Here is a 14285-nt window from a genome sequence, read left to right as displayed (position 1 = left end):
TGTGTATATATATATATAGTGTGTGTATATATATATATTATTGTTGTTATTGTTGTTGTTGAATTTAACTTTCTACAAAGTCCTATAATCCTTTGACAGGCTGTGATAGAGAACATGTAGCCTACCTTAGTTATTTTATATGTACCAATAGTTTATTTGTTTTGTTGTTGTTGTATTACTAACCAACTGAACACAAATATGTATAGTGGAGTGATCTGATTTAGTGGAGTGGAGCACAAGCTCCACCAATCCATAAATAAATTATTATGTTGTTGCTAATAGCATTAATACATGGATAGACAGTAAAGCAGAAGGTGCACTTTGTGAAGGTGGAGACATCCATAGTCCATGCTAAACCCACCCATTAGGCCTACATCCTTTGAAGAAATACCTCTGCAATATATTTTCCCTCTGGAATCACACCCAACTTTAGTCTTGGTCTCCTTGGAGTTTGATGAGGAATGTATGTTTATTTAGATATGAAATTTGTTTGTTAGGGCCAAGGCCATAGCCGTGGTTTGGATTTGCCACTGTGAGCAATTTGTTTGTATGCAACCAAGTGTGACCTGAGAGGCAGTACTCAGGGCTGCAAGCCACTCCTTACAGCTTTTGTACTGGATGTCCTGAAATGACCCTGTACCTGACAATTAGAAAAACTAGTTTTCAGATGCACGTCAGTGCAGTTCAGAGCATGTACTTCCCCTACAGTAGGTCAACAAGATGGCTCTACTTGCACATAAGTACATACAATGCTACACAACCATCCATTAATAATACAGATCCCACAACTGCACTCTAATATACAATCGATAAAATAATTAATGTTGAAATCACATGTACACATTGATACTGGATATTTCAAGTGGTTTAGTAGTTTTGTATTGTTCCACATGTAGCGTTCTGCAAGTCAATATCAATATCAGTGTTATTGTCTTTTCTCATTGTATTAAATATACATTTTAGTATTTTTTTACATTCAGAAGAGAAAGAGAGAGAGAAAAAAGTACTGCAAACAATACATGCACTTAAATGGCCACAGACCCTTTTGCCCATATTACCAAAATGACACATTATCATTGACATATCATATTGTCCATATTAATATTCTAATTTCCCTAACACTTGCTATGTAGCGCTTTACTATCATCTAGTAGAAAATATGAAAACATTCAGAATAAATATTTGTTTTTACTAACCGCATTTCAGTCAAGCCAATGCCTTTACAAGGCAAAAATTTAAAGAAAATAAAACAAACACTGCTAACTTTAGCTCAAATATTAGAGCATCAAAACTACAGTCAAGTTAGCTTGGGGTGCGAGCCCATGAAAAGCCAATGGCATTCGTGCACTGTGTCACATGTCTTTTCTGCCCAATAGCAGCGTTGAGAGGTGATCTGGTTAGGTTGATTCGCTCAGGGACAGCTGTTGAGAGAAACGGTCACGTAGAGCCAAATATATATATATATTTTTACTTGTTTAGAGACATATTTTTTGTATGTTAATTTGCCTATGGTACAACACACACTTGGTCATTCGGTAGTCAGCTTTTAAAGGGGATGAAAAGGCTCAAGAGGAAGAAACAAAACGCAGGAGTTGGGGTGGATGGGAATGGATCTATCACAAGAGGTAACGTTAAATCAGCCGATAAGTTAGCTAGGTGAAACGTTAAAACGCTGGACATACATACATACAGACTAATGTTAGTCACTTAAAGCTAGTTCATCCTTTAAAAAAGCACGTATATTTACTTGTTTCTACTGTACGTGTAGCTTACAGACAGACACTTGACCTGCACAGTCTGTGGCGAAATGTCAGTGAACGTAATGTTAGTTTTAGTTAACAGCTGCTTAAGCTAACTGACTCAAACTAACGTTATAGTACAAGACACGAATCGCGAGTTGTCGCGCTATCACGGTGTTTTCCTTCCTTGTATCCAACCGCCGGTTGTCTTTTTATTTACATTTTTGTCAAAGTAAACTTTAGCCACATATCTGCCAGTGGCGCTTGCGTGGCAGCGTGTCAGCCAACGTGGACAATTTTGGAAAGTTGCAGCTGGTAACCAGACAGATGAGGATGGATAGGATTTTATTCCCTGTACCTGAAATCTAACAAATCATCACTTAACACCGGCTTAACCCTTCAAGCCATTTTAACACTTAAACCTAATGGTGAATTTGATGCAATCTCACTGCATACCACTTACATAACAATTCCGTGACTCATTTGTTCTTTGTAATGGCATTGTTTGCATGAAAGACACTAAATGGGTTAGTCAAAAGAAGTATTTAATAGGGATTCAGTAGGAAAATGCCCCAGTTTTTATCTGTCTGTGCAAATCATGTAGAGCAGAAAATTCAAAACGAGGAAATTGCATTGTAAAAGTCATACTTCAAATGTTTAATAAAAACATTTACAGTTATTTTAGATTGATTTTGATTGTGCATCAATTATTTTTTGCCACACTAGAAACAATACTTTAGTATGTGTATCTGTATGTATGTTATACAGATACACATATATATAACGCCAGCTTGTTCTCTCTCTACTCTCCATGTCTTCTCATTTATCTTTGTATTCCCACATCTTTCTTTCTCTCTCTCCTCCACCTCTGCCCCTCTTTTACAAAACCAGATTGTGGGAGGAAACAGAAGTTGGCAGAGATCCACCAGGCTTTGATCAGGTTTGTTAAGGATGCTTACTTTTTTTCTGCCCTGAATGGCATCCAGGGGGACATATTCATTTGAGCTGTTTTTAAAGCTAATTTAATTTTCCTTCCCGGGAGTTTGTCACATTCCGTTACACCACCTTCTTGATTGCTGCTTATTTAAACCATTGCTCATCTGAAACTACTACAAATGCTGCTAATGAGACCCTTTGATTTTTGATTGGGACTGCATTAGAAACACAAAAGTACTAGTACCTTGTGTTCTAATGATGAATTACAGTAGCTTTCACAAACAATCTGCTTTGATTTGAATGTATTTCTAGAAATCTAAAAAGTTATGACAATTTCCGTTGTAGAAAATGCCTCATTAGCACTAGAGCAATGGCCCACAGGTGGGAATGCACCTCCCTCTCCTGCTCACTGTTCCACAATTAGATGGTATGCATTTATCCACAGATAGGTACCTTCATCACTCCCTACTAACCTAATTTCACACATGAAGATCACTCACATGTGCCCAGAGGAATAGTGGGAAGAGGATCACGAAGATATTGGTGTCAGGAGGCACGTGGGACTTGATGGAGAAAAGGGACAGGAAAGCTCTTGCAGAACTGATTTTTATGAATTCATGTGTAAATGCACAAGAGTAAAACATGCAACTGTTTCCTTTATCCATTCATCTCAGACATGTGTGGACACACATCATGCTGTATCTGTCAGGCAGAGGTGGCGTGAATAAAAAAATGTTTTAGGCTAGCTCTGCGCCTCCATCAATTTTAACAAGTAATTCAGGGTCATATTCTGCCTATAAGAATGTGTTTCTTGTGCACATACGCTACGTAACATTACTGCTAGAATACTGTGTATGCACTCATTCTTATTGCTGTTTGTCATTAATTATTTGGCCTGTTTTAATTTATCTGGTTTTAATTTTTGTGTCTTCAACTGTATAACTTGTCCAGCACTTTGGTCAACTCTGGTTGTTTTTAAATGTGGTTTATAAATAAATAAACTTGACTTGACTAGAATACATAAAATTGCACTTTATTCCTTAAATAAGTTCATTTGTAACATGTAGTTGATCTTATTGACAGCCATTTGCTGATTTTCTGATAAAATAGTTTTTGAGGACTGGTTAACACAGATTGTTTTGGGCTGTGTGGGCAGACTTTTGAAGTAGTGCATCATATTGAACAGTGTCCACTTCTGAATGTGCAGTGATCCAGTCGACATTGAGACCCTAAGGAGAGCAGCAGCCAGCAAGGGAGGCCTTCTCACAGACGAACTAAGGAGGAAAGTCTGGCCCAAGCTACTGAATATCAATGTGTACGATCTACCACATAAACCTGGTTAGTGGTTGATTTGATACTTATATTTACTAGTTTGATGTAAAACCCATAAATCTATGACTTAATACTAAAAACAATAACACATTTTCTTCGGTTGTAGGTCGAGATGTGAGGGAGAACCACAAGGACTACAACCAAGTAGTCCTGGATGTCAGGAGGTCCACGAAGCGGTTCCCTAAAGGTGTGTGTGTGTGTGTGTGTGCACGTCTGTGCGTGTCTAAAGATGAGTACTATTTATAAAACTGTACCCCTGTACTCTAAGCAACTTGCAGATATCTGGCAAGGCTTAATAATTAATGAACTGCAAGAGGGAAGATTCTTATGTCACAAGACGCCTGTGTTGTTGGGTAAAATCAAAAAGTTTTGATAGCAACAAAGAGGTGTCTTATCTAACTGATATGCTGTAAATTCAGTGCTGACTATATAAATCTCTGCCAGGAGGAAGCAATGTGTGGAAAAACTAATTCAAAACAACAGCAGGTAGTGAGGGGAAAGCTGGACTTTCAGTATCAGATGTTTGATTTTTTTGATCTCTGTTAGGAATTAAATATTAAACTGCCCTGCAAATGCAGACTTTAACATGCCTTTTGCTGTTAAAAGGTGTAAGAAAAGTTAGAATGATGTTCATGTTCAGTGTGATTTATTGGAGTGAATGTTTCGGTTAAACAATGTTGCCAATGCGTTTTCTAGCAAAATCAAAAAGTTTACATCTCAATATGACATAACAAGATAATGAATTAATCCAATCAAGGCCCTTCAATTTAGCAGTAATAAGTAAAATGATGATCTGATGACTATCAGAAGTTATTTCTTTTGTGTATGTACATGTTTATCAAATTGTCACTTAAACTTGTATTTTATGCACGTGCTGTGCAAGGAAGTCATGTTTACCTTTTCACAGCTCAACTGAGCAGTGTTGGGTTTGTATTAAAGCCTGGTTATAAGCAGTCAGGAGTAAATACAGAACATAAATTAGATAGTAATTTAATGGCTAAGTTACATTGTGCGTTTTCATGAAGTTCCTTACCATGTCCCAGTGGAAGCCGAGGCCTTTTTCAAAGTCTCTGAGAGAACCTGCTGCTGTCTCCAAATTGAACAAGATTGTATGTTATTATATACGCTAATCTGTGGCTCTGTCTCAGGTATGCCAGCCACAGAGAGAGCTGTGCATCAGGAGCATCTCATTGGCATCATACTGGAGGTTTTGAAACGCAACCCTCAGCTCCATTACTACCAAGGCTACCATGATGTGGCCGTCTCTTTGCTGCTGGTAGTTGGGGAGCGGATGGCCATCGCCATGCTGGAGACACTGTCCAATTATCATCTCAGGTTGAATATATATGTTTTATTTTATGTATTTTTAATGGATCCAATTAATCAACCATATTACAAATGATTTAGCAGTGATACTTATATAACTTAACTATAACTCTATAACTATAACTGTCTCCTCTGACTTCTCTGTCTGTCTATAGAGATTTCATGGATCCTACTATGGACAGCACTAAACACATTTTAAACTACCTGATGCCCATATTGGAACAGGTTGATACAGAACTACATGACTTCATGATCAGGTAGACACACACACACACACACACGCTGCTTCCCAATGAATGTCGGCACTTACTTATGTATCATTTCTTAAAACAAAAATATTTTTTGATGCCGTCTACGGCGCTTTGGACATAATGTAATTTAAGTACCAACCACTAGAGGGCCTCAAAGTGTTGCTGTTCACCTTTGAGCTCCATGGGAAGTGTTTTGTTTTTGAATTGAAAGTCAATTGAAAATATATCAGTAGTCGTCTCATTGGGGAGTTCTCATATCAGATGGTCCAACAGCTGTTTCAGAGGCGTTTCTGTCCCACCAAGGTGTTCAGCACATTTACCTTAGTTTGTGAGGTGTAATTAGCCAAATAATGATTAATGGTGTATTTGCACTTTATTAAAACCACAACAAAAAGGCATTTTAAGATACAACCAGCTATAGTAAATATTGTGAAGTGTGTAATGAGGGCTGGGAGGTGTGTGTGTGTGTGTGTGTGTGTGTGTGTGTGTGTGTGTGTGTGTGTGTGTGTGTGTGTGTGTGTGTGTGTGTGTATATGACTGCGTCTACAGTACCTTTGCTGTCTTGTTGCCTGTTCATAATTGATGATGTGCTAGCAACCTCCATAAATTACCTATCTATTCACATACAAGCTCGCACAAACACAAAAAGCACAAAATAGACATTGCACTTGCAGAAAAACGGCAACAACGTCCGTGTACTTGGCAGCCAACACATTTTCATTTTGAAATGGCAACACCCCACTTCAGAGTTTTTGTGAGCACTTCCATTTCCCCTTGCCTGCCTTCTTATCTCTGCCTCTTCTTTGCCTTTCCGCCTGCTCCTTCTTTTTTGTTCCTTTATTTTCTCTCTCCGACTTCATTGTATCTCTCTTATGTCCCTCTCATCACACATGCTCCCTGCCCTTTGCTCCCTCTCTGTACCCCTCCCCCAACACTCCCACCGACTTCTTTTCAGTTGTCACTCCCTTCCCCTTGTATTCATCCATCTTCCTCCCTGATTATTCCTATCCAATATTTAGCAACAGCCTCTAAGGGTATCCAATTTACTCAAGACTCTGTCAAAAATAACTGCATATTTATGTCAGTGCACAAAAAAGAAAGACAGAAGAGAACATGGGAGGGTTTTAAACAGTATGTGAAGGTATAGAACATTTATATTCTTTCAAATTCAAAGGCCAATTCTTTAGGAATTGATGTGGTCAGGAGAAAATCTTGCAACACAGTGTTTCATGAACTTTAAGCCAAACTCTTGAAGATCAGTTTATGACTAAATTAAAGTATTTACTGTTGTTCTTGTGAAACGAGTTGCGTAATGTCTTTTGTGTGGAGGAGCTTGTCAAGTCTGTGTGATGGCATTAGGGATTATCTCAGGTTCAGCTTGGATACTACAGATTTTTAAGGGAGATCCTGTGTTACAAACTTTCTTGAAGACATGTTTGAAAGTTACATAGGGGTTTCTCAGGGGGCTAACCAAACACACTATCAATTTTTGGGAATTGCTGGATCCTGCATATGTGGAGCTTGAACCATGCTAGGGGTTACAAATCAGGGTATCTGACCCTCTGCTTTGATCATTAATTTTAAAATTCTGTCTCTTGTGAGTACTCTAAATTCATGGATGTGTTTTTCTGTCTAAGGTTAGCCGACTCATATCAGTGCATTTTTTAAAAAACATTTTATCCCACTGACTAAAAAATGCTTAGACTTTACAGTACTGCACACCACTAATGTACCACTTGGCGTACCATTAGTTTTCAAAGTGATTTCCTGCCTTCCATGCAGCCATTCAATCATTTCGATACTGTGTGAAAAGCAACTTGAGAGACATGCTCTTTGTTATCGATTGTAATGTGATGGCAAGATGGTTTTCATACCGGTCTGAAACCACTAGCTGAAAGAAGAATCGGCCCATATGTTTTCACATAATTCCTACTATAAATTAAAATTTTTAATTAGGGTATTTACGTCATTCTGCTCTTGTTAAGTCTCTTGTGTTATCTGTTTTTGTTTTTAGTCTGTAAATAGTCTTTTAAGGTTAAACAAGGGTTAAATTCAAATAAAAGAAAACATATAAAGCCTGTCCGACAATCTTTGTTAGTGGCATGTGTGGTTCTGTTTGTTTATATCTCTTTATACTGTGTATTTGCCTTTTCTTTCAGAGCGGAGGTGGGAACCATATTTGCACTGTCCTGGCTCATTACATGGTACGGCCACGTGCTGTCAGAGTTCAAACACATCCTGAGACTCTACGACTTCTTCCTGGCCTCACACCCACTGATGCCCATCTACCTTGCCGCTACGGTAAAAAGGCATAGAAGCTAACAGGAAATTAACAAGAGGCAGTGACTTTGTCTGTAACGGAAGACGCTCACACATGAATACATGCTGCGACTAACACACACACACACACACACACACACACACACACACACACACGTTTACTCATGCTAACAGTGAGGTGGAGTACTGTGAAGTCACTGGACTAGTTAATTAGATACCTCCTAATGAACAGATGAGAAAGAGAGAGAGAGAGAGTGAAAGAGGGGAACAGAGAAAAGGAGGTACGGAGGGAGAAGATTAAAGGCTAAAGGATGAGGGCTGCTTCAGGAAACAGAATGACGAGGAGAGCTGACTGATGTTTGTCTGTGGAGGAAGGAGAGAAACAGATTACAAAGGAAAAGCTTTCTGATACTTTTTTCACTTGTTCCTCTCTGAAACTTGTTCCTCTGGGTGCTGACACCAACTGATTTAGCAGAAATGTTTACTGCTGGAACTTATAGGTGTGCACTTGTGTTTGTGGAAATCATTTATTTTGCGTGTGTGTACATGCATCCTTTTTTGGGTGTGAAGAGGCCTTTTTTTAACTGAAGGGCTTTGTGTATATTGATAAGTGTGTGCAGTTGTGCACATTTAGCTCATATGCAGGATGTTTTTTTTTATGTGTGTGTGTAGGGGCTGGGCACTGGGAGAGTTCTGTTTGAAGTGTGTGAAACAACAAAGCAGAATGTAGTTCATGTTTCCTCCAAGGCTGAGTACCGCTCACAGCATGGGGGGTTAACTCTTCATCTGCCCATGTCACCACTAAGCACTCATTCTGCCTCGCTAGTATCACTAGTGTACTGTATGTAGACAGTATGTAGAATCTAATTCATGTTTGTTCCCAGGTTAAACAGGGCACAGCTTCAGGGTTAAAACAGTTACCCCCCCTCTCCTCTTCAGATTGTGTTGTACAGAGAGAAGGAGGTGAAGCAGACAGAGTGTGACATGGCCATGGTTCACCACCTCCTCTCCCGCATACCCCAGGATCTTCCATACGAACATCTGATTGGCCAGGCTCAGGACCTGTTCGATCAGTACCCTCCATCTTTACTGGCCAAGCGGGCAGCATTGCAGTCTCGGAAAAGGTAAAGAGACAACCACAGAATATAAAGTAAAAATGGTTAATAATAATAATGTTAATACTATTAAACAAACGCATAGCTGTGTGCTCATTAGACACATGAGAAGACACAGGGCTAAAAAAAAAGTAAACTTAGTGAGGTTAAATCAATACAAGAGCTCAATTTAAATATCAATATCAATGTAAATGTGATATGCATCCACATTAAGTGAACAAGGTTTCTTACTGGGTCATACTTCAGTCAAAACTATAACTGTGAACACATTTAATCAGTATTTTTTTGATAAATCAATCAACCAATTAATCTACAGCAGTGGTCGGCAATAGGCGGCTAGATTGCTTTGAAAGCAGAAAAATAGAAAATAAATAAATTGATAGCGGCTGGTGCTGAAATAGATATCAGTCATGAGAGATACAGTTACTCACACAGTCACTTTCTGTTAAATGACTGTGGCTGCAAAATAAAAGCGTGAGAATGTTTATTGCAGCAATGCTTTATGCTGAGTTTATTGAAAGCTTTTACTTTGAAGAGTTCTGAAGGACATTCAAAAGAGTCTCTGGCTTGCTTGACACACCTCTGGGAAGAATGTAGAAAGTTGCGTGGCACTGCGGAGAGACCCCAGTTGCAGTAGTGCATGGATCATGCGTAATCTTCATGTAGCCAACGACCACGAACCGTTCACAGCCTGTCGGCACTGGAGAGGGAGTGGGGCGGACTGCGGTCGGTCAGTGATTGTTTCCTCTGGCGGGATGAAGTCTGACGCTCCACATGATCCGTGATAAGATTAATGTCAATAAAGCATGCTGTCAATATTTTAGAAACCCCCCAAAATATCTCAAATCACGCTTTTAGGGGAAATGAAAATAAGCGTCCATAGGTTTATGAATGTGGATCAAATACTGGGCACACACACTGCAGCACGTGCCTTATTGTGAGCATGTGCAAAAGTGTCCTTATAATCAAGTAATAAGGGGGAAAAATATACGCAGTTAATTGGAATTGATCTTCCAGTCTTCCTGACGGGAGTCCCACACAGTAACTACTGCCCATCACAATTTTCCATATCTTATCTTCAAATGACACGATCAGACAAAATCAGCAAATTTTCACATTTAAGAAGCTGGAAACTGATTTTGTTCTTAATAAATGACTTAAATATATAATCAATGTCAAAATGGTTGTTGATTGGTGTTCTGTCAATCAGCTAATCATTAATTTGGCTAACTGCTCCTGCACTTTCACTCGCTAAATAATTTTATTAGAACACATGACTCTAATAGAAAAGTTTACCACATAAACATATTTTGAGTTGGTGTATAATTACTGTAGGTGGTGTGATGTAATTCCCTCAGTAACCAACAGGGGATGCTCTAAAAACGCATGCAGGCTCAGTAGTGCTGCTGATATACACAAGACATTTAGTGTGTGCGTGTGTGTGCGCGCGCATGCGTAATCAAGCATGTGACCATTTTCCCAAATTTTATATTATTTTACATTATTATTATTTTATATTTTCTGAGGACGAAACATTGAATACACAGCTACACCTTATCTCGCTGTATCCAAAGCCTCTCCATCTGTCTCCTTCTCTTTGTCTGTGTCCTTCAGCGTTACTTACAGTCATTGTTCAGGAGGGGAAGTGACATCACTGACAAGAGGCCTTGACTGACTGATACTGAAAGATACTTTTGTCCCATAATGCATTACTTCCATAGCTTCCTATACACAGGAGCAACTGAGTTAGCTGTCTCTCCATCTTTCCCTCACCTGTATTTATCCTTCATTCCATCTCTTCATACCATTCCAGCTGCCCATGTGTCACCTTAGATCTGACTCTGTTCTCCATTATCAATTAACTCTTTTCTTTCCATCCTTCTCTTCCTCTTTTTTTCTTTGTCCAGTCTGTCCATCAGCACCTTCCAGGCCTTTCAGCTCTCCACCCTTCACCAGAGGCCCGACTCTGTTCTCCAACGCCTCACCAAGGCCCAGGGCTCCACCACCTCCAGACATGGTAAAAATAGTAACCATAATCTTATTACTGACTCTGAAGAAGTACTCCACACGCACAGACAGTACAGACATACCCGCAGATGAGTGAAGCAAAAGGGAGTTCTTGTTGAATACTCTTTGAAGTTGGGCTAAAATTAAAATCGGCTGTGAGATTGTAAGAACAAACATTTCAACCTGACCATCAAAATCCACAGAACACAATTCTTCAAAACAAAGCAACAGTGAGTATGTCATCCCCCACAAACACTGACCCCCTTATGGGCCAATCAATAACAAGTAAACAAATGATGTACTAGCCCCATCAGGCCAATCAAGTACACATTTAAATATGCCAGAACAGAACAAAGAGAGGCTTCATTCCCATAGGGTTTGTGAAAATCTGATCAGTGGCGTCTGACATATTATCTGTGATGTACAGGCAATCAAAAATATGCTGTAACATTCCCCTCAGGCCTAGCAGTGTAATATTAAAAATGATGCACATCATTCGCTGTAGTTTCATCAAAATTCAATTAGCAGACACAGAAATAGCACCTCCTGATTTCACTGTAGCAGACAATAAATGGGAGTCAGTAAGCCTGAGAGATGACTTGGTGTCTAAATGTTAAATAAGTGATGAATAATGGCTGACGAGTGTACTTAAAATTGATGATCTTTTTATTATATCAAACCATATCCGTTCAATATTTTGTGTGTTCGTGCTCTGGTACTTCCTCCCCATAAACAGTTTTAAGTGTGTGGGGAAGTTCATTCTTGACCTTGTGAAGAGTAGTTTATACTTTATTTATGTTTGTGTATTATTGTTTTTGCCCCCTCCTTGACTCTACTCCTAGTGTTTTGACATCCCTTGACCCCTTTTTGTTTTCAAGTCCAGTAATAAAATGCAGCTTGATCCTCCTTTGGTTCAGCTTTTAAGCGTTTTGAATCCTCTTGACCCCTCCTTGTCTCCGCTCCTCATGGTCTGACCCCTCCTCCTTGTTCTGTGCTCATATCCTCTCTACATTCAGGCCTGGCAGCAGCTTTGCCGCGGGACCAAGGCCAGCCGTGGGGGAAGGCGAGCAGGATGGTGAAGATGGCAGTGTGGGGGCTATCTGCTACGCTAGGGGCGGCCGTGTTCGCTGTGGCTCAGACGGCTATGGACTGGGGACCTGAGATGTTACTACAACTGTTCTGATGTGGCGGTGGGGATTTAGACTGAGAGACACACACACTGACACATGGTGACAGCAGACACACATCTGCTCTTCAGTTGGAATAACAATAAACAAACATACATGCACAAAAAAAGATGCTGAAGACTTGAAGCCACTTGTTGAAGCAGGAGGAGGTCAGTTACCCGGTGCCAAACAGGTTGTTGTTAATCAACCATGATGAACATATGTTAACCACTATCCAGCCTCAGGATGTCTGTGCATATGTGTGCGTGCAGATGTATGTGTGTTGTATGTTTCTGAGCAACATGTCAGATATACCACATGTGAACAGTGATGGATAACTGAACAGGCCTAATGTTTTTTGATTGAAACTACGCTTGGGCCCCTGGGCCAGAGCCTCTGTGTGAAGTGACAGTAAACATTTCTTTTTGAAAAGTCAATCAAATGACCACAAAAAGAGACAGTGCCCCAAACGACCACAAAGAAATGCAAAACTACTCAAAAGAGAGGCAAAGCAGCTACAAAGAAATGCAGATCAACCACAAAGAGACACAAAAGACCAGAGACACGCAAAATTACCAGAGACATGCAAAACGACCAAAAAGAGACTCAAAACAACCAAAAAGAAAAGCAAAACAACCACACAAAGAAACTCAAAACATCTACTAAAGACACAGAACAACCACAAATAGACACAGAACAACCACAAATAGACACAGAACAACCACAATAGACACAAAACGACCACAAAGAGAATCAAAATGATTACAAAAAGATGCACAATTACCAAAAAGGGTTGCAAATTGACTACAAAGAGATGTAAAGCAACCAGAGACACGCAGAACAACCACAGACACCCAGAACTACAACAAAAAGATACAAAATGTTGCTTTGTGTCTATTTCTGTCTGGGCCTCTTGCTCCTATGTAGGAGGGATGGGGTGCATTTACATGTTTGTGCCCAGGAGCCCATTGTCTCACAATCCGCCAGTGCATATGAGACACTAACACACCTTTGCTTTCTCAGGCTGTTGCTCACACGCCATTGGTGGAACATTTTACATGTGTCTCGGTGTGTTTCCTGTTAGCTGATTTATTTTGCTGATAACTTGTTTTTAGCATGTCATGCTTGTTTTGTTGCAATTCTGTTGATGGCGTTTTAATGCGCTTGTTGGATCAGCAGCCATATCTGAGAGCCAAAATGCCTGAAGCCAGCACAATGACACATGAATACAAATTATTAAAGACCGGTGTTTTCCGCTGAAAGCTTCCAGTTATGAGCAAAGTAGGAGAGCAGGAGACAAATGGGAAAGATGGAGGGAGAGATTTTGCCTGTGAGCCACTGGTATTAATTGCTTTACTCTAGGTGTCAGGGAGTAACATTTACAATAGAGTTTGGCACACAAACTCTAGCTGTTGCTGCCCCCAGAAAAACATTACACACGGTTAACATGCAGCACTCAATGCAAGCGGTGGGCCTTTTGCAGATACATTTTGCAGGTGATATTGAAATACATCTTTATTTAATATGTTATTTTTATATTTTCTGGAGCGGTTTTCTGGCTGTTGTGGCCCACCACTGCTGAGTGAATATGGGGAAGACACCAGTACTTTTACATCCTTAAAATATTTAGTAGGTTTGCGCCAACACCACCCTGAACAGCCGTCTACAGAGCTACAGAAGTACATGTACTCACTCAGTTCTTCTTCCACATCACATTTCTCTTTAGCATTTTATACCAAAGATTCACTTAAAAATAGGATTTTAGAGCTACAGTTGGGGAAAATTTGGACAGATTATTTTACCATATGTCATGGGAGAAAAAGTTGTCTTTTTATTTTCTTATAAGTGAAAGAAGTAAACAGCCGGTATCGGCATTCTCCAAAGGCGCCACACATACTGTATAATATTGGACCAAAGTGTTCGTATGACCGTAAACATAATCACAGTGTCAGAACCTGAAACGTGAATATTAATAATACAGGCTGTTTCCACCATGTGTATTTAGCACATATACAGAACACCGGATGTGGGGCTTTCACTAGCCTGTAGCCAAGCTGCTGCATCTGTTCACACAACTTCAGTAGAGTCACAACACTCTCATCTCTCCTCTTCCTCCGTTATCAAATTTATAGT

At 39.7% G+C, this 14285-nt stretch overlaps 1 protein-coding gene across 1 annotated transcript; it reads left to right on the top strand.

The window, feature by feature from the left end:
* Positions 1-1393: 1393 nt before the first annotated feature.
* On the top strand, positions 1394-13410 carry zgc:63863 (uncharacterized protein LOC393372 homolog). The gene is made up of 10 exons (XM_038724819.1): positions 1394-1625; positions 2631-2679; positions 3883-4013; positions 4114-4194; positions 5156-5342; positions 5489-5590; positions 7744-7885; positions 8804-8988; positions 10887-10996; positions 12003-13410. The coding sequence occupies exons 1-10, from the start codon at positions 1556-1558 to the stop codon at positions 12167-12169; spliced, it is 1224 nt and encodes a 407-aa protein (XP_038580747.1). The 5' UTR covers positions 1394-1555; the 3' UTR covers positions 12170-13410.
* Positions 13411-14285: the final 875 nt, after the last annotated feature.

The sequence above is a fragment of the Micropterus salmoides genome, unplaced genomic scaffold, assembly GCF_014851395.1.
Source record: "Micropterus salmoides isolate LMB-PRFRI ecotype aquatic unplaced genomic scaffold, ASM1485139v1 Ms_hic_scaffold_17, whole genome shotgun sequence".
Classification (NCBI taxonomy): Eukaryota; Metazoa; Chordata; class Actinopteri; order Centrarchiformes; family Centrarchidae; genus Micropterus; species Micropterus salmoides.
The sequence above is the reverse complement of the archived record's forward strand: the minus strand, read 5'-3'. Positions and strand labels throughout refer to the sequence as shown.

Bases quoted from the DNA above. Each gene is read 5' to 3' on its own strand.
- zgc:63863 (XM_038724819.1), top strand. From the start codon at position 1,556: ATGAAAAGGCTCAAGAGGAAGAAACAAAACGCAGGAGTTGGGGTGGAT. The intron at 1,626-2,630 runs GTAACGTTAAAT...TTACAAAACCAG, and splicing joins GAATGGATCTATCACAAGAG to ATTGTGGGAGGAAACAGAAG. The intron at 10,997-12,002 runs GTAAAAATAGTA...CTCTACATTCAG, and splicing joins CTCCACCACCTCCAGACATG to GCCTGGCAGCAGCTTTGCCG.